The sequence below is a fragment of the Macrobrachium nipponense genome, chromosome 25 (assembly GCF_015104395.2).
Source record: "Macrobrachium nipponense isolate FS-2020 chromosome 25, ASM1510439v2, whole genome shotgun sequence".
NCBI classification, from domain to species: Eukaryota; Metazoa; Arthropoda; class Malacostraca; order Decapoda; family Palaemonidae; genus Macrobrachium; species Macrobrachium nipponense.
In genome coordinates, this window is record NC_087214.1 from 61,352,468 (window position 1) to 61,377,505 (window position 25,038).

At 40.4% G+C, this 25,038-nt stretch overlaps 1 protein-coding gene across 2 annotated transcripts in view; it reads left to right on the forward strand.

Moving 5' to 3' along the window:
* Positions 1–5,236: 5,236 nt before the first annotated feature.
* LOC135199434 (putative fatty acyl-CoA reductase CG5065) overlaps positions 5,237–25,038 on the forward strand; it is a 75,930-nt gene continuing 56,128 nt past the window's right edge. Inside the window, exon 1 of one of the 2 annotated variants that reach the window (XM_064227465.1) lies at positions 5,237–5,594. In XM_064227465.1, coding sequence (XP_064083535.1) covers positions 5,394–5,594 — 201 coding nt within the window. In that variant the 5' untranslated portion in view covers positions 5,237–5,393. The remainder of the gene's footprint in view (positions 5,595–25,038) is intronic. The other variant, XM_064227466.1, reaches the window with a different exon arrangement.

Consider the following 25,038-nt stretch of genomic DNA (forward strand, 5'->3'; position numbering starts at 1 on the left):
TTATTACTGTATACTCTCAAAATTTACGACCACAATCTATCAGTTTAAGTAAGGGAATCTTTCAAAACTTCAAAACTGGATCAATGTTAAATACATAGCAAGGATGATGGCTGATGAGACACTCCCCCAAACCCCCTACTGAAGGCAGTCCCTCTAAGAATGTTCTAAATGTCACTTTTATCCCAGATTACTTAAAATTATGTCATTACTGCAACCTTCAAACTTCAAATAGTAGCAAAGAATTGTTGCCATACCTCAGTTCAGGAAACTGATTTCAAGGTATCTAGTTTTCATGCTCTAATAATTCTAAACTCTTGAGTTTTTCTCCTCTAAGTAATTCGTATTTTTTCCAGTCATTTTAAGCGTCTTTTGTTTCTGGGTTTGTCCTTCATTTCCTGATTCTTGGTCTCAAGATAGCTTTTGAAGTAGAATTTTAGTCAGTTTCTTTGCAGTGATTAAGATATCCACTTGAGAAAACTGCCAACGAGAATAAGCAGGAGTTGAAATGAACTGAGTATCTGGGAACACCGGGAAAAATAGATCGAGATTACAAATGGAATGGTAAAGCTTATGCAAATGAAAAAAAAAAAAATTTAGGCCAACCAAAACTCAGATTTTTGGAATGAGAATTAATAAGTAAAGTGAGATTTGGGCGAGTAGATAAAATGATTACTGTGAATAATAAGGAAAAAAATCAAAAGGAAGTATTCAGAAAAACTACAAACTAAAAAACGAAAATGGAAATAGAAATCGGGTAAGTTCCTGAACGGCACAAATTTGGAATACTGTGCACGAATTGCTACTAGGTTCTAACTGGTGTCAGTTTTAACCACTAATGTCAAGTCTACGGAAACAAAACTTCGAATTTCTGTGGCTTGAAGGGGAAAAGCCTCGTTTTCAACGGCCAAATGATGTATATGTAATGCAGCCTATGCAATACGCACATTATAATTTAATGCTAGTGATTAGCACCCTATAAAGAATTCGCGAGAATAATGGTGACGAAGTAAGACCTACTAATGGAGATGATAATGGAGGAATCAGAGGGCAATAATAAGTACGCTTGTATTAAATCACAAACCGCAACCAGTTCTCTTTTAAACCACACTATAATAACTCAAGTGTGCAATCTCGGAGTGCGGAGAAGGAAAGGACTCGAAGGGAAAACCAAGTCACAAGAGACAGGAACGCAATTGCACAAAACTCCTATAGCAAATCAAGCCAACCTTAACCTTCCACGATGCATAAAAGGCCACCAATCTGCAGACGGTTGTCACTTGCCAAAGACATCATTTTGTTGAGCCAATGCTATAAGCTGGTTCACTTAATGTAGATTCTTGGATGAGCCATATTCTCACGAGACGTTTGTTTGGCGGCAGCTGATTGGCTGGTACCGGGAGGTAGGCAGCTCCCAGCCAATCAGCGGCCGCCAAACTAACGACTCGTGAGAATAGGGCTCATTCAAGAATCTACCTTAAGTGAATCAGTTATAGGTATCTAGATCATGTTTGTTTTATCAGAGTTGGGTTCAATACGTGTACTATAAGCAATAGATTTGTTAACTTGAGCCAATGCTGGGTATCTAGATCATGTTTGTTTTATCTGAAGGAATAGAATCTTGATTTAAAGGTTTCAAAATCAAAGATACGTTGAGTTGTGTGCTCGCTTCAAGGAACGCGCGGTGACTGACTACCTTCGATGGAAGGCCCAAATGATCCTTGAATAACAACACACAATAGGACAAATTCAAGGGGAGCCGCTAGTTAATTAATCAAAAGTGCCAGTTTTCTCTTGGAAAAAAACAAATTCCTCTGATTCAGCGCTGGCTGCAGCTGGGAGCTAGATCTGGCTACCAGATCGGTAGGCGAGTATGCAACCGACTCGTCCAGCGAGAAGCCGCCGTTCAAAGCAAAATTATGGTTCATAATGTGTAAGAACACTTGAGGAAATTTACTTCAGTAGGAACTGCCATACGAACTACAGAGTTTTTTTTTTATTATAGTTTATGGATAACAAACTCTACGTTTAGGTGTTGCCCTGGGACTAGGAGCTTAACCAATGCTCAGGACAATGTGCAACATAACATATATCAAAACTTCGAGTCTGGACCATCTGCCATATTACTAGTTTGACAATGAGTGCTCCAAATAATAATAATAATAATAATAATAATAATAATAATAATAATAATAATAATAATAATAGTCAAATAGGATACTATTCAGCCTCTCCACAAGAAGAGAATCAGTGCCCGAGTCTTACCACGACAAACAGAGTTAATTGTTGAATATAATTTCATGGAATATAAGCGTGAGTGTATTTTCCAATACGGAATCTGCATCAGAATATAGTCCCTGAAATCCATTTAGAATAGTGATTCAGAAAGAGCTACGAAACTGATCACTTCTAATATATATGTCTATATAATATTAATAGTATAATTATATATATAAAAAAAATATATATTATATATATATGATATATATATAATATATATATATGTAATTTTATATATAAATATTATATATATATTATATATATAAACTATATATATATATATTATATTATTATATTATATTATATACATATTTATATATTATATATATATATATATATCATATATTTTATATATATATAATAAAACTATATATATTTATTTATATATAATATATATAAAACATATAGTATATATATAAATATATATATATATATATATATATATATATATATATGTGTGTGTGTGTGTGTGTGTGTGTGTGTGTGTGTGTATTCTAGAAGTAATCAGTTTCGTAGTTCTTTCTGAATTACTATTCTAAATGCATTCCTGGGACTATATTCTGATGCAGATCCCGTTTCGGAAAATACACTCAATGAGAACTCAGAAAATAACATATTTCAGAGGCTGTTGTCTCTCTCTTCTGAAGAGAGAGACGGCAGTCTCTGAAATATAGTATTTTCTCTCTATATTTTGGCGTTTCTATGGGCTCCTTTTATTAGATAGAACTCTGTTGTAACAGAATATTCTCAACAGTCATATATATATATATATATATATATATATATATATATATATATATATATATATATATATTATATGTATAATTGAATCAAGAAAGTCAGGAACGTGATAAATCCATAAATAAATAAAGGTATATATGCGGATCCTCCGTTGTCTATTTTCCCTCGTGGCATATACCTTTATTTATATATATATATATATATATATATATATATATATATATATATATATATATATATATATTATATATATAATATTTAAAAGTATGTGTGTCCCACCCAATAATCTTTTAACCTTTCTACCTGTAATTATGCCTCAAGTAAATTATTTTTTTCATAGAAAAAAAGAAGGAAAAATAAAACGGTCTTTTTCAAAGTCCTCGTCTATTCTGGCAGAATAACTTGGCTTCAACAATACTGATCTTTTGTTTCCTTTCTTCTCAGAACCCTGGAAGTGAACAGATTTCTTTGTTTCTCTGTCAGACGACCATCAGGGATTTGGACTTCTTATGTTTCAGTGACATTAAATAGAAGAGTATTGCACGCAAATATATACATTTTTGTTTCAACGAATGCGTTTAATCTTCAGACACACCCAGAAAGAGATAGAGAGAATATTTACCATGATGTTAAAGAACGACCATATATATATATTATATTTATATATTGAGGTTTCTTTGGCCTTGTGGTGCCCAACCTGCTAACGCCTGATTACTCGGACCTGTATGCACATCTCAATTTTCAATGGCGCTTCAATTTTACTGGTAATTTTTGCTGGACCTCTCACGGAATTCAGGCGTCTCAGGTAGGTCCCCCAAAAACGCACCTGCCACCAATGCCACAACCATCAAACTGGTTTCGTGGAAGTGAAGTGGAAAAGACCTCGTTTGTGGCTGGACTGCTGTAATCGAAGAACTTAAAATTCACTTGCGTCCGAGGGAGGAACTTGAGGTCGTACTTTTGGTCTCGAGTCGTCGTCAGCATTGCATATCTGCCTGGGCGACTCTTCAAGTAGTAGTAGTAGTAGTTGAAGTAGTCGTAGTAGTACACTTGACGTCTACTAAGGCGTTACGCTCTCGAAATTTACTTAGTAAAGTCTCTCGGCGAACTGGAAGGAGTCGAAGGGACTGTGGTCAACGGGGAATCGTCCAGTGAAGTGACGAGAGATGGAGGGCCGTTCACAAGAGACAAAATTCCCCGATCTGCTGCTTTGACAAACCCGCAGCAGATTTATGATTTTTCCTCGCCGGGAAACAGAACAGTGTTTACAAGTGACGTCAGGCATGCGGGGTTGGAGGGTGGGGGGGGATGGGGGGCGGGGGATGTCCGTCTTGGCAGAATTGCAAGGAGAGAGAAAGAGGTTGGGGGAAAGTGGAGAGAAGGCAGCCCTCTCTGCTGCAGCTCTTCTGTGGACAGTGGCTCCAACTTCTTTCCCCTGGTAAACAAAAAGCATTCTCGTGCTTCTTCTCTTCCTCATATTCTCGTACCGCACACGCACACACACACATACCCTCACACACTCCCACCATCCCCCTTTCTCTCCCCATCTCTCTCTCTCTCTCTCTCTCTCTCTCTCTCTCTCTCTCTGTGTGTGTGTGTGTGTTTCAGCGCTCATATCCAGTTTTGACCTTGGCCCAGTTCAAGCGAGGCGAGGAGAGTGACCCAGGGGCCCCTCAAGTTAAGGTTAACCTATGTCGCGAAGAAGGACTACGTAAGGACGACATTGCTGGTAATTCTCGTCGTCGTCGTGAAAGACACATCGACGTCTGCGAATGTTTTCTACTACACGACAGTCAGGCTAAGGAAATGACACATCTCTCTCAAGGAAGACACGGGAGCCGATTTCGTCAAAGCCGAGAAGTGACCATCGGACCCCCCCACCGACCCCCCCCCCCCCCCCCCCCCCCCCCCCCCCCACCCCCCCCCCCCCCCCCCCCCCCCGCCCCGGCAGTGCCTACGGCCAATGCTAAGTGATATTTTACCAGGTTAGCCTTAGCACCGCATATTATCAACTCAGCTGTCACTTTCAGTTGCAGCGGGAGAAAGGGTTAGGCATGGCAGTGGGAGCGGACGTCACCCCTTCCGGAAGGAGTGATTGGCTGGAATGCCTGGGTGGGGGAGGGGGGAGGGGGGCGGTGGAGCGGTGTGACGTCGAGGGCAGTCGATCCCCATTGGTGCCTGGGAGGTGGCAGGGGGCGTGGCCTAGTCTATACCTGGCAGTCTCTCGCAGCGAAGATTAGTTGGTGTGGAGAAGTGAGAACGGAAAGTGGCTCTCTCGATTGTGTGGTAGACTTGAGTGACTCGGAGAGACCGCCGTGTGGAAGTACTACTATAATACTACTGCTGCTGCTGCTGCACTACACTGATCTTTGACAATGACCGACCTGGGAATCAGCGAAGTTACAGAATGGTACCGCAACAAAACCGTCTTCATCACGGGCGGCACTGGGTTCATGGGGAAGGTCCTGGTGGAGAAACTCCTTCGGTCTTGCCCCGTCAGGAGAATCTACCTCTTGATGCGACCGAAGAGAGGAGTTGACGTCGAACAGCGTTTGGATGACATGTTCAACTACAAGGTAAGAAGGAAGCACTCATACACCCTCTCTCTTCTTTATAAGGCTGTTTAGCTTATTCATTCATTCGCTCGTTCCTTTAAAGAAAAGAAAAAGAAAAAAGCACCGTTACGCTTCATTCCGGAGTTGCAATATGTGTGTGGTCAGGTTCTCGGTAAAGAATAAAATCATTGACTCTTTTAAAGTGAATTATTCAAAAGTATGTTAGAACGGCATTTAATAAAACAAAACCAAACAAGTCAGTGCCACATGAGGAAGTTTGTATAGGTCTAGGCTCGTATTATAGTAGGGCTAGCTCGATCTATTAACGCTCCATATGCGTTAGACGGAGGGAAAACGAATCATAATCCAAGGCTTGATGGAACTTAAGAAACGAAAGAGAATTGTATCATTTTTTAAGTATTTTTTGTTTCCCCCCCTTCCCCTCCCCCCTGGGGAATCCGCTCGTAATCGACGACTGTGAAAGTGGTCTTCGGGAACTGTGCGAAGACGGACGAATTTCTGGGCAGTTGCCAGTTCTCTTGAGAGCGATCCTCCATTCTTCTTCTTCTTCTTCTTCTTCTTCTTCTTCTTCTCTCGGGAAAATGTTAAAACTTCGCCTTAGCCGAAACGAATGGGTTTACTACAGGCCAGGCCGCTGCTCCCTTTACTACTTTTAACTTCAGAAGTTTAGGGGAGCGAAAGCGATGTCTCTGAGGCGCTGTAAAGAGTTAGGGATGAGTGAAGAGATATTAATGAGACCCCTTTAGAAACAGGAAAATTGAGTGCGATTAAACGACGGGAAGTAAACAAGTTGCTCTTCTGAGATTGGTACAGTAAGCCCAGGTTTATCATGAGCGTTTCTTGTAGTCGGTATGTGTAGATGAAAGTGTTTTCTTTTTCCTTTTGTTTTCGATGTGCGTGTGTAGATGACCGTATCGGCCGATAGTGTATGTATATGAAAGTGTGTGTGGTCGTTCGTGTGTGTGTGTGTGTGTATGCACCAGATTAGGTATGTGTGTGACATTATGTGCTTGCTTACAAATGTAGTAATGTGTATTTACTACAATGTGTCGTCAAGTAAGAGTTAAAGTGTAGTTCTTCAGCTATATGTGTGTTTGTTTACAACTGTATTCTCTTGGTTACGCGTGTATAAGGATGAGAGTGTTTGTGTACACGAGTCTCAACTTCATTTTGGGGGTATGGATGAAAGTGTATATGTGTTCGTGTACGTGTGTATCCACTCGGTCCACTGAATTCAATTGCTGAATGGCTGCTCGAAGAGAGAGTTGTGTAGCGACCACCTGTTTTACTTAGGCCACCCCTCCGGGCCCCCCCCGGAGAACTGGCCCTCCCGTGGCACCCCCTCCTCCCCGTGGGGGTCAACCCCTCCTCCCCTTCCCGTCTCCCTCCCCTGCCGAAGGAGGAGAATGTCTGGAAAGAGCGAATCTAGCAGTTGAAAGATATGAAATTTTTGCTCCCTCGCCCCGGGGGCCCCTGGGGACGGGGGTGGGGGGGTGGGTTTGGGGGGAGAGTGAGTGATGACATTGAGTTCGGCAATGCTAAGGAGGCCTCTTGACCTTCCCTGGGCGGCCGTTAATTACCTTTGCGGATATTCAGAACGACCTGACCTTATCCAAACTGCGTCTTTGACATTTACGTTATAGGAGTGCGCTCGAGGACTCGAACGATAGCTGTTATCTTGGATTAGTTGGGCGGCTAGTGCAGCACTAGTGATGGCAGCTAGTTGAATCTACTGTTAGAGAAGATTATATATTTTAACTGTAATTAATGTCTGCTGTGTTGATTTTATGTTGAAGCTACAAATGTCCTTTAATGTCCAATTAGCTCCGCCTAGGAATTAATGACGAAATTATTATCAACTAAAATATTCGCCTTAGGTTAACATACATGCAAATATATACATTAACTCCGAGGTAGAGCGAACTGGATATTAAAGGGGATTTGTAGGTTAATGCATAATATTAGAATATATATATATAGTTTTTATGGGCCCTTTAAACTGAGCTTAGGCAATAACTGAGAGTACGTAAGAAACGTTATAAAACGCGTTGAAGATAGACTGTTTCCCATGGAATCCGGGTCACTGTTGGAATATTGTGAAAGAGAGAGAGAGAGAGAGAGAGAGAGAGAGAGACGCTGGCTTATTCATGCTCACTCGGTATGCCATCGACGGGAAATGACTTAAAATGCTTACGTAAGAGAAATCTTACTTGCAACACTGAATTCTTTAGACGTTTGTATATATTTTTTTCATGTAGTTGTTTGTCTCGTGAAATTTTACTTAGAAAAATAACTAAATAATAATAATAATAATAATAATAATAATAATAATAATAATCGACGGGAAATGACTTAAAATGCTCACGTAAGAGAATCTTACTTGCAACACTGAATTCTTTTAGACGTTTGTATATCTTTTTTTCATGTAGTTGTTTGCCCCGCGAGATTTTACTTAAAAAATAATAATAACGAGAAATATACCCTGTCGAATTGGAAGACAGTGATAAACCAAATAAAATAATAATAAGGGAATAATAATAATAATAATAATAATAGAATCTTTCCTTGTGAGCAACGAAAATAACTGTACCAGTCAACCTGTTAATTTGTACTGAATAAGGTAAAGTTAGAACGCTAATTTTAAAGCAATTCCTCTCTTAGTTTTCGTCTTACTAATTTTCATTTTTTTTAATTCATTTTTTTTTCACATGATCCTTGAGAACGGAAGCATAATTCGCCTTCCCCCCTTCACTTTACCGCAAAAGACCGCTCGTGGCGCGGACTGTGTGTGAATGCTTTTTGTGTCATATTGTGTCATTCGGTGTCATATTGTGTCATTTTTGCTCCGTATGCTGCTATTTGTCGGCTGCGGTCGGTTTTGTTCTTTTTCTAATGAATTTTCTTGTGGATTTTTTATCATTGAAGGAGAAGCGGCCTCTTCTTGCTATGTTAAGCTAGAATGTGCATAATAAGTGTCATATTTGTGCTTATTTATTTTCAGTGTGTTCGTTCAGATTATGCATTGCCTGTTTGCACATACACGAACACACACATACTATATATTATATAGTATATATATATATATATATCTATATATATATATATATAATATATATATATATGTGTGTGTGTGTGTGTGTGTGTATGTAATATATATATATTAGATATCATATATATATATATATATATATATATATATATATAATATATATATATATATATAATGTAATATATATATATACATGGTATATATATATATTATATATATATATAATATATATATATATTGTAATTTAAGCTGTGTGATGTATTGATTCTCATTAGCATGACTGGCATAGAGAAACAAAAGCAATATAATAATAATTCAGTCAGTCTTTTGTGTCCGGAACAATAGGTTTGATGAAGAAGTCTATGTGCGCTCGATGGAACTCTCTCTCTCTCTCTCTCTCTCTCTCTCTTCTCTCTCTCTCTCTCTCTCTCTCTCTCCTTGGCTGCCTGTCTGTCTGTCTGTCTGTCTATTCAGTCTGTTTGTCGGTAATGAAAGAATGCCGTCAGTACTCTCACATTCCCCCCTCCCCTCCCTATCCCCCTCCCCCTCCCGCTCACCCCCCACTCCACCCCCCCCCCCCTTACCCCTAGGGCCGCATTTCCGATCACTTTCGCGAACGTAGTTGATGTTTCGTGCATACAGATGGCCATGCAATCGATCGATGGGTTGCAACGATGCTCTGCCGAGCTGAACGATCGTTGCAGAAGTCGGACGGGGTCCCGCGCCGTTTCTCGTTCGACCTTTGGATTCGTTCCCCTGTGGGAATGGATTCGAAGAGGAATCTGAGGAAGACCCCGTAGGTGAGTGGTGCCGTCAATCAGCCCCTATAGCTGGAAACCTCCTTCGTTCCCTCTACTGTACCTCCGTTCATATTCTCGCTCATCCATTTTCCTTTCCACGCTCTCCCAACCACTGAATCATAGCGCTACTGCTCTTGAGCTTTTCCCTGTCGGATTCTGTTTCAGCTCTGAATGACCTCATAGGTGCCAGCGCTTGGCCTTTGGCCTAAATCTTATATTCTATTCTATAAAGAGGAGATTCAAGCAGTGATACTACGCTTACGTGTGGTATTGGCAATATACAGACAGGATTTTTATTTTTTTATTTTTTTGTCTGTTGCTCTTATTTACAATAACCCTTCCTGTCTTGATTATGTTGGTGTCAGTTTCAGTTTATATTTTCTCTTTATTTTCACTCTTATTAGTTTTTAAAGCAGGCTAACCATGATAATGGCTGATATTTAAAGAGTCCCGAAAGTTCTCTGTATGGATATAGTGAATATTCAAGGCTGCAATTGAATAGACACTGGGGTTATTCCAAGGCTGAATCCTCCTTCCCTGTCTTAAAGAAAAACATACATAAGAAATGTCTTTGCCTGTCTTACGGAACCTTGCATAAGAAAAGTCGTTGGCTATCATACAGAAACTTACATAAGATGTGCCTGTTTTAAAGGGATTTACATTCGAAAGGTCTTTGCCTATCTTAAAGAGTCACGCACAAAAGATTCCTTCGAATCTTGAGGAGAGGTGTATACAAAAGTTCTTTGCCTGTCTTCACGAGAGCTATGCGCAAGAGTCCTTGGCCTATCATGAAGTCTCTGCTTATTCCTCAGAAAGTTGGATAAGAAACATCTGCCTATCCTAAGGAGAGTTATATAAGAAAGGTCTCTGTCTGTTCCAGAGTTGTATGAGGAAGGTCTCTGTCTGTTCCAGAGTTGCATGAGGAAGGTCTCTTTCTGTCTGAAAGACAGTTACATAAGAAAGGTCCTCGACACTGGCTCCTCTAAACATAGAAACACCTCCCGTTGGGAGAGCCCCCTTAGTCGTTGCCGTCTCTTTGCATCCTGTTGTTGCAACGGAGAAACAGAATCAGAGGTCGTTGGCGAGGGATTATCGGGATGAATTGCGTTTATGGCTTTCCCCTTCGTTTATTTTCATTTCTGGCATAGCTTATCTCGCATCTTGGAATCCCTTACGTGGCCACATGCGGTTGCTGAACCCGGAATCTTCGACCGGGTGCGTAAGTGAGGAGGGAGTGAGTACACACACACACACACATACATAACAATAATGAAATAAACCTTCAGTGAAGTATAGCGATGGGTATTATGGCATTATATTTCTTCGTCTCCTCCCTTACTATCATATTGTCCCCTCCCCCCAACCTCCCACCATTCCCAAGGTAACATGAAAATAATTAGGAGGGAACTCCCAAACCGCCCCCCGCCCCCCACTCATTCCCAAGATAACATGAAAATAATTAGGGGGAAATCTTTACTTCCGGGGTGTGTATCATCTTGGCGTTGGCCTCAGTCTGTGAGGTTTGAGAAATGCCTGTTTGACGTCCACCTTGATCTGCGAGTTGCTCAGGAAAGCAAGACCCCGTGCTGGCATAAGGCCAGCTTAATCAACTCGAACGAAAAACAAACGTTGAAGAGAGCGGTCTGGCAAGTTTTGGTGGTGGGACTTTACACGATGCATTCAGCAGCGCGTGGTCGCAGCAGACCTCCTCGGTGCCAACTCCACAGCCTTCTTTCGTCGACGGATCTTTCACTTTCGTTCTCGGTTCTCGGAGCAAGGCTCGACATATTCCATATAACTGAACACTGAACGCAGTTATGTAATGGCAAGCAGTCGCGCACCCTACACCCTACACCCCCCCCCCCTCTCTCTCTCTCTCTCTCTTCTCGTTTCGACCTCGGCCCCCTCTGTGCGATCATGTTCGAGGTGTATTCATGGCTACTGTAGTAGTAATGTGTTTTTGTGTTGACGGTAACCTGCGATGAATTGACGTTATATAACACCGCCGCATTATACGGGATGACTTGCCATTTCGTCCTTATTTTTCTTCCTGTCGAGAGACGCGCGCAAGAAGCTGAGACGACCTAAGGCGTTTTGTTTACAACCTGAGAGCTTTCGACTCTCTTCCAGGGGCTCTCTCTCCACCGACGACGAGTCCACGCCTCTGCTGCCGAAGAAATAACGTTATCTTCATGGTCGAAAGAGCGGTGGCCACCGGCCAGAGGCCTAGGGGCGTTCCTTTTAGTGCACTTGAGTGACATTACGCGCTAATGGGCTATACCCACAGCTACTGTCTAGTGGCTGGACCTTTAAGAAGTATGCAGATCGACTCCCAGATACTACCGTGGTGGCGGCTTTATCTCACTCACACATCACTGGACGATGGGTTTCCGCGTAGGCCAAAGCCTTTCAGCCTCAATGAGGCCTTGATAGGCCTAGTATGTCTTTCGGAGGACGTTGGTTGCGCTGTGTATTTCGTCACAGGTCGAGATGATTTCATCGCTTTGCCTTTTGTGAGGTTTAATCTCCCTCTGTGGGATTTTCCGATCAAGTCCTGAATGCTCTCAAAGGTTGTGTACCCAGACGTGACGTAACTGCAGCGCTGGAAATCCCATTTACGTCTCTTGACTTGGCATGGTCCTGTTTAAGTCAACAAGTATGACCGGATGCGTCAGGATACCTGGAAATAGATAGCTTACTTGGTGTGTAGCGAGTCATAAGAATTCCAGCTCGAATACTGAAGTGGTTTATCTATTTGGAAGCAATTCGTCCTTATGGTACATGCATGATGCATCTGAAACATATGTGGTGCTTTGACTTCTCAGTAATATGAACCCATGTTAGTTTCAGTAAAAGAAAACTATTGAGATGGCTGTTTGTTTGTCCGCCCTCACATCTTAAAAACTGCTGAGGGTAGGAAGCTGCAAATTGGTATGTTGATCATCCACCCTCCAATCATCTAACATACCAAATTGCACCCCTCTAGCATCAGTAGTTTTTATTTTATTTAAGGTTAAAGTTAGCCATAGTCGTGCGTCTGGCACCACTAGGGGCTGAGAGTTTCATACAGCATTATATGCTGTATAGAAAAATCAATTGCTACGATGCATAGTTTACTTGTTTTGTATGGGAAAGCCTATGAGAATTTCAACTTCCTTTCTTTAGATACAAAATGACTACCCAGGAACAGCGATCCCTGTTGAACAGATCTCATTTCATAACCACCTAGTTGTTGAACAAGAAACAATATCCCGATAAAGCAATGAATGATATTAGATATTTGATATTGTTATTACTTAGCCATGTGGAGTTGCGCTCTTTTGAATATTTACGTAAAGTGAGCATCCGGGATGTTTTTTTTTTTTTTTATCTTTAAACGTTTAAATTGACAGAAGGAAACTATTCTCACTTGGTGTGGGATTTCCCAACATCCTTTATCTTAGATTTATGTAAATATCACTACAACTATTTCTTTGGAATTGGCCTGACGTCCGTCTCTCAGATAGTGGGTCTTCTATCCTGTACACTTCGTCCTGACATTGCCCGTACTCTCTCTCTCTCTCTCTCTCTCTCTCTCTCTCTCGCTCGTAAACTCTCCTCATCTCCGCTTCTCTCTCTCTCTCTCTCTCTCATTTATTGTTGCAGTTTTTTGGAAGGCGTTTCAAAGATTTTACCCTTTATGGGATTTTTCAACATCTGGGATGAGAGAGAGAGAGAGAGAGACGCAAAACTCTGAAGATGTATTACGGAGCTGAACCAGATCATCTGGGAAAAGGCAAAATACTAAAAGAAAACAGTTAACATTAGCAGAGCACTATAAGCATCATAATGCCTCGTGACGTCACGTGTTCCTCTATTTTTCCCTTGGAAAGGGAGGCTGTTTTTTTTTTTTGTAGGGAGAAGGGGGGGTTTGGAGGGAGGGGCCCGTGGATGATGATTGGAAGCACTTCATGTTTGAAGACTGATCATTTTTTTTTTTTTTTTTTTTTTTTTTTTTTTAGAATTGCCTCAAGATTAAAAACGAATTATTCTGTTTTTTCTTTCATTTCGTCTTAGTATATGAGTGTGTGTATATATATGTATGTGTATATATACATATAAATGCATATGTGTTATATATATATATATATATATATATATATATATATATATATATATATATATATATATTTGCACGTTTATTTGTATGAACGCTGTGTACATAAATATGTCTAGAAAGCTATTTATTTCTATCGACACAAGCCATGTATCTGCTAGGTTTTTCTATGTATCTCTATGTTTAAAAATTTTTTTAAATATATCAAATAATACTTGCTAATTATTTATTATTATTATTATTATTATTATTATTATTATTATTATTATTATTATTATTATTATGATTTTTTTTTTTTTTTTTTTTTGCTCTATCACAGTCCTCCAATTCGACTGGGTGGTATTTTATAGTGTGGGGTTCCGGGTTGCATCCTGCCTCCTTAGGAGTCCATCACTTTTCTTACTATGTGTGCCGTTTCTAGGATCACACTCTTCTGCATGATCCTGGAGCTACTTCAGCTCTAGTTTTTCTAGATTCCTTTTCAGGGATCTTGGGATCTGCCTAGTGCTCCTATGATTATGGGTACGACTTCCACTGGCATATCCCATATCCTTCTTATCTATTTTCAGATCTTGATACTTATCCATTTTTTCCCTCTCTTTCTCTTCAACTCTGGTGTCCCATGGTATTGCGACATCATGAGTGATACTTCTTCTCGACTTTGTCAATCAATGTCACGTCTGGTCTATTTGCACGTATCACCCTATCCGTTCTGATACCATAGTCCCAGAGAAGTCTTTGCCTGATCGTTTTCTATCACTCCTTCAGGTTGGTGCTCGTACCACTTATTACTGCAAGGTAGCTGATGTTTCTTGCACAGGCTCCAGTGGGAGGCTTTTGCCACTGAATCAGCCTCTTTTTGTACTGGTTCTGTGCAAGTGCCGGCTGGGGCATTCACTTGCTATGTGGTTTATGGTTTCATTTTTCGTATGCACTTCCTACATATGGGAGAGATGTTATTTCCGTCTATCGTACTTTGAACATATCTGGTTCTTAGGGCCTGATCGTGCCGCTGTTATCATTCCTTCAGTTTCCTTCTTGAGCTCTCCCTCTGTAGCCATTGCCATGTGTCATCGCTGGCTAATTCTTTAGTCTGTCTCATGTATTGTTCCGTGCATTGGTTTGTTGTGCCAGTCCTCTGTTCTTTCTGTCTTTCTCCTGTCTCTGTATATTTCTGGGTCTTCGTCTACTTTTATTAGTCCTTCTTCCCATGCACTCTTTAGCCACTCGTCTTCACTGGTTTTCAGATATTGCCCCCGTGCTCTGTTTTCGATGTTGACACAGTCCTCTATACTTAGTAGTCCTCTCCCTCCTTCCTTTCGTGTTATGTATAGTCTGTCCGTATTTGCTCTTGGGTGTAGTGCTTTGTGTATTGTCATTTGTTTCCTGGTTTTCTGATCAATGCTGCGGAGTTCTGCCTTCGTCCATTCCACTATTCCTGCGCTGTATCTGATTACTGGCACTGCCCATGTGTTTATGGCTTTTATCATATTTCCGCCGTTGAGTTTTGACTTGAGTATCGCCTTGAGTCTCTGCATATATTCTTTCCTGATCGTGTCCTTCATCTCTTGGTGTTTTATATCTCCTCCTTCCATTATTCCCAGGTATTTGTATCCTGTCTCATCTATGTGTTTGATGTTGCTCCCATCTTGGTAGCTTTATCCCTTCAGTTCTCGTTACTATTGCCTTTTTGTATGTTGACTAAGGCGCATTTTTCTATTCCCAAACTCCATCCTGATGTCCCAGATACAATCCTTACAGTCTGGATTAGGGTATCTATTTCCTTGATGCTCTTACCATACAGCTTGATGTCGTCCATGAACATCAGATGGTTGATTTTGTTGCCTCTTTTCTTGAGTTGGTACCCGGGCATCCATCTTCTGTAGTACTTTTGTCATGGGAATCATGGCTACTAGAAGAGTAGTGGGGACAGTGAGTCGCCCTGGAAGATCCCTCTCCTGATATTAACCTCTGCTAGTCTTATTCCAGAGCTTGTAAGTATTGTATTCCAGTTGCGCATTGTATTTTTGAGGAAGCTGATGGTATTTTTCCTCTGCCCCCATATATTTTTCTTTTCAGGCATTCTATTAGCCATGTGTGTGGTATCATGTCGAAGGCTTTCTTATAGTCTATCCATGCCATGCGTTAGGTTTGGTTTTCCTTCTCCTACTGTTCTTCATTACCATTTTGTCTATCAGGAGCTGGTCTTTTGTTGCCCCTACACTTCCTTCTGCAGCCTTTCTGTTGGTGGGGATGGTGTTTGTCTCCTCTAGGTAGTTGTATAGCCTTTCACTGATGATACCTGTTAGTAACTTCCACATTATTGGTAGGCAGGTGATAGGCCTGTAGTTACTGGCTATATTTCCCTTACTCTTGTTCTTTTTGTACTAAGGATGTTCTTCCTGTGGTCATCCATTTGGGTGCTTGGTGATTTGAGATACAATGCTGGAGTTGTTCTGCTATTCGTGGGTGTAGGGCCTTGAAGTTTTTGAGCCAGTATCCATGGACTTCATCGGGACCTGGGGCTTTCCAGTTTGGCATTTTCTTTAGTTGGTGTCTGACTGTGTCTGTCGTGATGTCTGTGAATCTTTGTTTTATTCTCCCTGTTTCTTCTTCCTTGACTTCCTGGAGCCATGTTGCATGTTTGTTGTGTGATACCGGATTGCTCCATATGTTTTTCCCATAGTCTCTTACTTGGTTCGGCTTCAGGAATTTCTGGGTGGTTGTCTTCCCCTATTAGTTGGCTGTATAGTCTTTTCTGGTTGGTTCCGAATAGTTTGTTCTGTTGGTATCCCATATTCCTGTTCATGTACCGTTGGATCTTGTGTGCTTTGGCCTTAAGCCTCTGTTTTACATCTTCTATTGTGTTGTTTAGTCCTCTCTTGTACTTTGTATTTCTCGTTGAGTTCCTCCCTTCTTTTCTTTTCTTGCTTCTTAGCCTTTTTTTCTGCCATCTCTTTCAGTTTACTCAAGTCAGATCTCATCACCATGATTTGCTTTTCCAGGCGCCTTTTCCAAGGAGGTTGCTGTTTTGGTTTTCGTGTTGGGTTGGTTGTGACGGTGGTGTTGGTGTTCGAATCACCCCATCAGTTCTGCTACTAATCTTGCTCCTGCATATGTCAAGTTATTTGTTTCTGTGACTACTGGTGGTGTTATTAGGCCCATTATTTCATTGCATACCTCACTTGTTTTCTCCTTTAATTTCTTGGTGTTGTAGGCTTTCATGGAGGGGATCTTTGTTCTCTCTGTATCTGGCTCCATCCATTGTCTAATCTTTCTACCATTTCCGTCCTCTCTGTTACTTCGTCGGTGTTTCTTCGTGTGCGTTGTTTGATACTTCATCCTCCCTGTTGTCTTCTGTGGCATCGTCTCTCAGTTCGTCTTTCGTGTAATTCGTTGTCGTGTGACATTTCCCTTTCCAGTTCTTCTCTTTCTGTTTGGGGAGAGCCAGTTCTTTTTCTTTATGTTCCTTACTTGGTCTGCCAGCCTCTGCTCTGTTTGGGGGGTGTTATTCCTCTCATTCCAGATGTTGATCAATCTCTTCTATATCCTCTCTCCGTCGGGTTGCTTCTGATGTAGCATCTCCATATTTCCTTATTTTCTTCTCTCTTGTCCATTTCTCCTTTTTGCCTCTGTAGCTCCAATCTCAGGCTGTTGATTACTGTTGTTGTGTGTGATCAGTTGCTGGATGACGACCTCCAAGTACCTGACCGTCTTCCCCTACAATTGGGTTGAATACCTGGTTGCCGGACGAGGCTCCTCTGTTGCCAGAGGTTCCATTTACGTCGTTGTCGTTTATTCCTTCATTTCTTTCCATCATTGCTGAGTTTTGCTATTTAACCCATAGCTGGACCCTACCCCATCAGGGATAGGTATCATTTACAGCTGAGTAGACTGAGGAAATTATGGTAAAGATCCTTTCCAAACAAGGAATCAACGCCGAGGAGAGCGGTCACCCATCCAACGACTGACCAGCCCCAATGTTGCTTAACTTGACTTAAGTCTATTGACGACCTAACCAACTCCTCCACGGCGCCACATTATTATGATTATTAAGTTATTATTATTTATTTAATTATTGTTATTATTATTATTTTATTATTAGAATTTATTATTATTATTATTGACAGTCAGATAGAACACGCCTCAATATATTGCTTACATCTGAACAAAAATGAAGTCGAGAGAGCTCTCAGGCAATCTGTCTGTCTGTCTATGGCAATACAGATAATAATTCCTCTTACGTTGGACAATGCCAGAACTCGTACTTCAAGTTTTTTTCCCCTTCTCTCATTACTTACGCTATATGCACATTGATGTTGTCCTTTCTTGCTCTGATTCCCGGCGTAAACAGCGGCCTGTTATCATTATAAATAGCTCTTTCTCTTTAGTCTCGTGCGCACGCATGCGCGCCGGTTAACCACTTATGAGCGCAGATGAGTTATTGGCGAGCCGCAATGCCTCTTGTTTAGATTGCCGGCGAGCAATCTCTTTTATGGCCTCGTTGCAATCAGCTGATCGCTCGAGTACGTTGAAAAATGCGCTCTTCGCAGAATTCGCGTCATGTGAACCAACTTCATTAAAGCCGTCGCTCCATTATCAGAACGAATCGTATTTGTTTTAAGTCTGCAGAAAAATCTATAGACGCGCCAGTGAAATGAATCTCTGCACTAATTAATTGTTCATCCTTAAGAAATTAAATGTGACCCCTGTTCTCAATTAGAGGGAGGTCATAATGTTGGGCAAAATATTTAGCATAAATCTCTTTGGTAAACAAGCGAGATGGAAAAATAAGATTAGATGAAATCAGATAGACGACCCCAGATGAACAAACAAAGCTACTAGTTACCTACGAGCCCTTATGTTACGGAAGCAGTTGAATTTGTATGTTTATTATTTATTTCTTTACTTATTTGTTTTGTTTTTTGTTTTTGTTTTTTGTACTCTGGATCAATCAGTTGCAGGGAATCATTTCCTCACTTATATGTTTTTAGTGCCTCCAGATGACTGTGTGGCACTTTAAATAATAATAATAATAATAATAATAATAATAATAATAATAATAATAATAATAATAATAATAATAATAATAATAATAATAATAATAATAATAATGCCCAATTTGGTTCGGAATGATAGTCTGTGGACAAACCAGCCTCTAACTACTTCCAGTCCCAACAAAGAGTACACGATGAAGAACCGAAGTACCATTGTGTTTTATAAAGAATTATTATTATTATTATTATTATTATTATTATTATTATTATTATTATTATTATTATTATTATTATTATTATTATTATTATTATTATTATTCAGTGATGTTTGTCATTTTCAGCATTACTTAAACCTTCATATATTCTTACAAAACGCCTTTTAAGAATGTATATTCGAAAAGCAAACTCTGGCAGAATAGAAAGCCTATAGACACAGGGGAAAGGTGGGAAACAGAGCGTAAGCCGTGGCAAATAAATGAGACGGTATATCAAGTCAGTATATCATTGTAAATAAAAACTGTTATGCATGGCTGTGGTGTTGACGTGTATGCCATCGGTGCCGTATCCTCCCTAAATTTACGTACCCCCAAGAGGACTAGTTTGCTGTCTTACAGGTTTAATATAAGGTAAAAACGAGTTCTATTTTTTATTAATCTTATGTATTTAAATCTAAGGACAACGACTTCATTCCTATATTATACTTAGCCTTCATAAACTGATAAGCTACAGATGACTACTTCAGAACCCGTTGAAATCTAGGTTGAGCCGCAGATTGAACGAGGTAAAAGACGCTTTTTTAGCTTTCCTTTTTATAATTGCTGTGAGAATTTGTGTTCAGATCTCAGGACAATGAATTCATTCGTATATTTGCTAGTAAATTCACGTCTTTATAAACCAATGAGCAGAAGATTGCTACTTCAGAACCTGTTGAAGTCTCTTAAAATCTATTCCTCCATCGTATGGTTTCAAAAATACCTGCTGGGTTGAACAGCAGACAGTCAGAGAGAGAGAGAGAGAGAGAGAGAGTGTGTCTGGGAATAGCTAAGGAGAGGGGTGCCGGGAGAGAATTTTCATTCTTATATTTGCTAGTAAATTCGCGTCTTCATAAACCAATGAGCAAAAGATTACTACTTTAGAACCCGATAAAGTCTCTAGAAATCTATTCATCGATTGTATGGTTTCAAAAATACCTGCTAGGTTGCACCGCAGATTGCGGAAGAGAGAGAGAGAGAGAGAGAGTCTGGGAATAGCTAAGGAGAGAGAGGTGCGGGGAGAGAGAGAGAATTAGCGATGCAAAGGACGGGGTCGTGGATGGCGGAGTAGGAAATGGACTTTGAATTTATGGGTCGAAAATGAAGGTTGAGGGTCTTGGTGGAATGCAAGTGGCAGAGAGAGGGAGAGAGAAAGGAGGCGAGAGAGAGAGAGAGAGAGAGAAAGGAGGCGAGAGAGAGAGAGAGACTCCTTATCTTTTCCCCTTCGTGTACTTTTCGTTTTATCTCGACTTATGTTCAATGACCTACAGATGCTAAGTTTCAGTGGGCAGGTCCCAGCGTAATAATTGGCCTCTGGCACATTTCATCCCTTTTCTCCGTTCGTTGATGGTCTTGGCTGTATTGCGCTTACGTTTATATATATATATATATATATATATATATATATATATATATATAATATATATATATATATATATATATATATATATATATACAATATATATATATACATATGAAATTTTGATAGCCATAATGCCCACTAACTTCTCAAATTCCTTGCTTTTTTTAGGATACACTTGTCACTAAAAAAGCCTTTGAGCTCCAATTTCCAAGAAATTTTATGTTATCATGATTTCTTCAAATTTCTTTGAAGTTGGAGCTCAAGGCTTTGTTGTGTGACAAGCGTATCCAGAAAAAGAGCAAAGAACTTGAGAATTTAGAGGAGGGCATTGTGGCTATTACAGTTTCACATGTAGCTGGTTTTTGACCAGTAGATTCTACACAGAAACACACACACACATATATACATGTATATATATATATATATATATATATATATATATATGTGTGTGTGTGTGTGTGTGTGTGTATGTATGTATGTATGTATGTATGTATGTATGTATATATAGACGGGGCCAAGTTCACACCAAGTCTATATGACTCACAAGTTCATCCAGCCTTAAATAGGTACAGTACGTCGAGCTTGCAGCTCCATCCCACAAAGAAGTGCTGAAAAATTAGAATGCTGCTCTTTTGTGCGTCAGCCCTTCCAAAAATGGCAATGTTTCTTGGCCTTTGATTTCTTTCTGCGTCAATAAAATCTCAGAAAAAAAAAAAAGTGTTCAACAACAAATTTTAGCCTCGAAGAAGGTGAAGGGCAACTTCTCTTATTGGCAACACTTCATCTGAGGCTCTGCCGCTGTCCCAGTTGTGTTAGAGTAAGGAATCTCTCTCTCTCTCTCTCTCTCTCTCTCTCTCTCTCTCTCTCTCTCTCTCTCTCTCTCTCTCAGTGCGTTGTATGTAATATCTTGGATCCTTTTATAAAACCCCTTGTGTCGTAAGTAATGCTGCGTGACATTACTTTCTCCTCTACATAATTTTGACACGGTAAATCACCTTGCCTTACCAACCTTGCTACGCTAATAATCATCCATTGTATCATCTTTATTCGCTTACAGTTCACAGTTCTCCTGTACAATTTGCGTTACAGGCTGCTGTGGCCTAGCCCAGTGACCCTGAAGGAACCTGGTAGGAATTCCTTCTCTCTCTCTCTCCCTCTCGCTCTTTCTCCAGCTATGATAGTTGAATCCTGTTTATAGGACTCTCTCTCTCTCTCTCTCTCTCTCTCTCTCTCTCTCTCTCTCTCTCTCTCTCTCTCCGTTACAAGCTACCTGTTGTAAGAACTAAATTCTTTTGTGTATGAATTATAGGAAGTGACGTTTGCGTTGTAATCGTTAATACGCAAAATCCTTTATATAAGTAGGACTAGCTTCAAGGGTCATTAGTATGCTGACAAGCGTTCGTCGGAGAGAGAGAGAGAGAGAAGAGAGAGAGAGAGAGAGAGAGAGAGAGAGAGAGAGAGAAGAGAGAGAGAGAATATAATGAATTGCTGAAGAAGGGGCAAAATTACAATCGAAAAATTAAACAGGTAATTAATAAGCAGAGGATGTTTTTCTTTAGATGGATGAACGAGCTCAGATTTCGAAAACGAATTCCTTTATTTTTACTGTTATTGGAAAATGTTAGTCATTGGACAGGGATCGACTGACTGATGGTCAGGAGAATGATAGATTGATGTAAAAAAAGATATATGTCAGTACAAAGACTGATTGATAGACTACAATTGGTCAGAGCACCTGTTGGATGGTAGATAAAATGGGGCAAATACTGTAACTGAATGGAAAAAGGAAATAATTGAACGCATTAATTGAATGATCGGTGACAAGACAGTTTAATGGGAAATGAAAGTAGGTCAGTGCAATGACTGAATGGAAAGATGGAAATATATCAGTAAAAACGTAGAATGATCAAGAAAAAAAAGTCAGCACAGTTACTGAATGCTGCCTAGAAGTAAGCAATTGTAGTAGGTGATACTAAGAGCTGTTTGATCTTGACCTGTATTTTATCATTAAATGAGGTCAGTCAATTCTCCAGTTGGCACCAGACGGGAAGAAAAAAGTCTCTGTCCCTACTTAACTCCTCCCCCACCGCCACGACCTTGGGTAAATAAGGGGCACTGGACTACCCAATTCATTTGACCTTTTGTTCAGAAAAAGTTGAATAGGTTGATGGCTTTTCTTTATTGTTCTTTTTTTCTTAATTGTTTTTTCGTGGCCTTGGTCTTAGTTCTGATCAAAATTTCAAGCAGTGACATACACTTCCTTCTTCCGTGTTCCTTGAGTTTTAGTCTGCCACCGCTTTCCTCGGGTCTGGACAAGTTCAGAGCACAGGCTGACCTTAAACGGACTCTATGGTTCGTCCCTGAAGGTGTTCATTTTATAGGTGTTGAATATACTAGTGTATATATATATATATATATATATATAGATATATATATATATATATATATATATATATATATATATTATATATGTGTGTGTCTGTGTGTGTGTCTGTGTATTTTAATTTAATTCACGAAAAGGTAAAAACGTGATGAATATACAAACAAAGTTACAGCCACGAAGGAAAGAATGAAACAATTAGATGCTAAGTACTTTCGTTTTATTACGAAATACTTAGCATCTCCAATTGTTTCACTTTTTCCTTCGTTGCTGTGACTTTGTTCATATATACATACACATAATGTGTGTATGTGTATGCACTCGTATCTCTAAGATGAAAACTCGTATTTACAGCTTACGCCACTTCAAAATGGTTAGAATGAGTGTGTATCTTAGAAAAAAACGATCGATTCTCCAAAGGGCTCAATTAAGACCCATCTACGCTAGGATTAAGAGGTTTCGATGAGGCAACTCGCTATGTCATTACCGGACAACATCCATCTGATGTTTGACTTTGGTGTGGGGGTTGGGGGGGACTGGGGGGCGGGTGGTCATCTGACCCTTCAACATCTGATGTTGATCGTGGATCATCTGACTGGCTCGAGTCAAACAGCCACCAGATGGTAGCACCACAAGGTGAAAGTGAATCGAATTAAAGATAGCAGGTGAGGAGAGGAGACACGCTGGCGGTATCATCAAGACAATATCAAGAATCACTGTGATGGGTAACTGGAGAGAGAGAGAGAGAGAGAGAACAAGGGTGCTCGTTGTTTGCTCATTTCAATACACTGTGTACATTTCCGCTGGTGTGCCTTCCTTTTGCAAAAATGCTTGGAGCGTGAAGAAATTATGGACAATGAAAAACGTTGTTGTCAGCTGTGACTGTGTTCACAGTTGCTTGCTTTTTGTTGACTGTATTTGTTTAGAAAAGGTCTTTATGCAGTATTTGTCCAATTAATTTTTACTCTATTGTTTGTTTGTTTGTGTGTGTGTGTGTGTGAGAGAGAGAGAGAGAGAGAGAGAGAGAGAGAGAGAGAGAGAGAGAGATGGGTGAGTTGCCAATTTTCTTCTTTTCTTAATCGTTATTAAAAAGACAGTGCAGGGTTGAGGGCTGTAAATGATATGACTGAATTTCACAAATTTTTCCATCATATATCTATTCATAGCCTTCAGTTAAAATTCTACTCCATTTCCATTATTCACTACTTGTTACCGCATCGACAACGAGAAGTGGTCCGGTTGAAATTTTTTTTTTTTTTTTTTTTACTTTTTTTCTTAGCCCAGACGAGAATGCGTCCTGTTTATTGGATAAGTTTACCTTGTTTGCAGTTACCAAGCCTAGTGGCGTTGCCCACCTTTCTCTGACATATTGTCCAGAGAGTCTGCTCATTTTTCTATATCACTGAGACTTTAAATTCCGAGTTTACTTCGTAACCAATGAGTCCATTGCTTGCCTTCGGGGTAAACAGTTGTCGACATAACCACTCCCCCATTTTTTTAACAGAGGTACCTTTCGTCATATTGTATACCACCTACCTGTAGAATTGGCCTTCATTTTCAACGTAATATCCTATGCTGCTATTCCACTGGCGATAGCTTTCTTATATAAAGTAAACTATTTTTAGCGTTGACTATTTTGGTCATCCTCCCCTAGCTATGTACGAGAGACCTGTTAACATTTTCTAGAAAATGTAAAATCCTGTGTGGCTTTTCTTCAAATGAGGAACGTGCTCGCCTCTGGAGAAAACAGTCGAATAAATGCACAGTCTCAAAGTGGAATCAGCGTTCCAGAAACTTTTGGAGATGGAAAACAGAGGCGCCTGTATCTCATTACGTTTATTACGATCTCCCATCATAATATTCGGACATCTTCACCGGGCCAACTAGAAAGGGTCCGTGCGTCCTCTAAACGTGTCGACGAATCCGTTGCACCATTCGGTTGTGACCTCAAAATAAGATTCTCTTTCCTTTGACCTGAATTCCTTCTCCTCCCTCCCTCGTTCGCAGCCTTCGCTTCTTTCATTCTCTTCGCAGCGAGGCCTCTTAATTGCCGGATTCCGTCCTCAACGGGGAGCCGAGGCGAGGCACTGAATATTGAGGTGTTTGTCGGAATCAGTAGTGTACTTGTGTGAAGTCACACGCAGGTCTTTTGGGGAGGTAGCCAGCGTAGGATATCCACTTCCAAATACATGGTCAACTGTTCTTGCTTTTGATGAATGAGTGGGTAGTATTAGTAGTAGTAGTAGTAGTAGTAGTAGTAGTAGTAGTAGTCCGGAGGAGTCCTTGAGCGGTACGGTTTGAAGGGGCTTTGATGTGAAATAACGACACCGAGCAGTTACTTACACGTGCTTTTACAACGGGTTAGGGAAAGGAGGAAGCGAAGATAAGGTTGCAGCAGCGGTGGTGGGGGAGGTGGAGGGGGGAATGGGGGAAAGGGGAAAGGGGAGGGGAGAGAGAGGAAGGCACTGGAGGTGTCCTAGACTGCGACAGTGACCCATATTCGCCGTC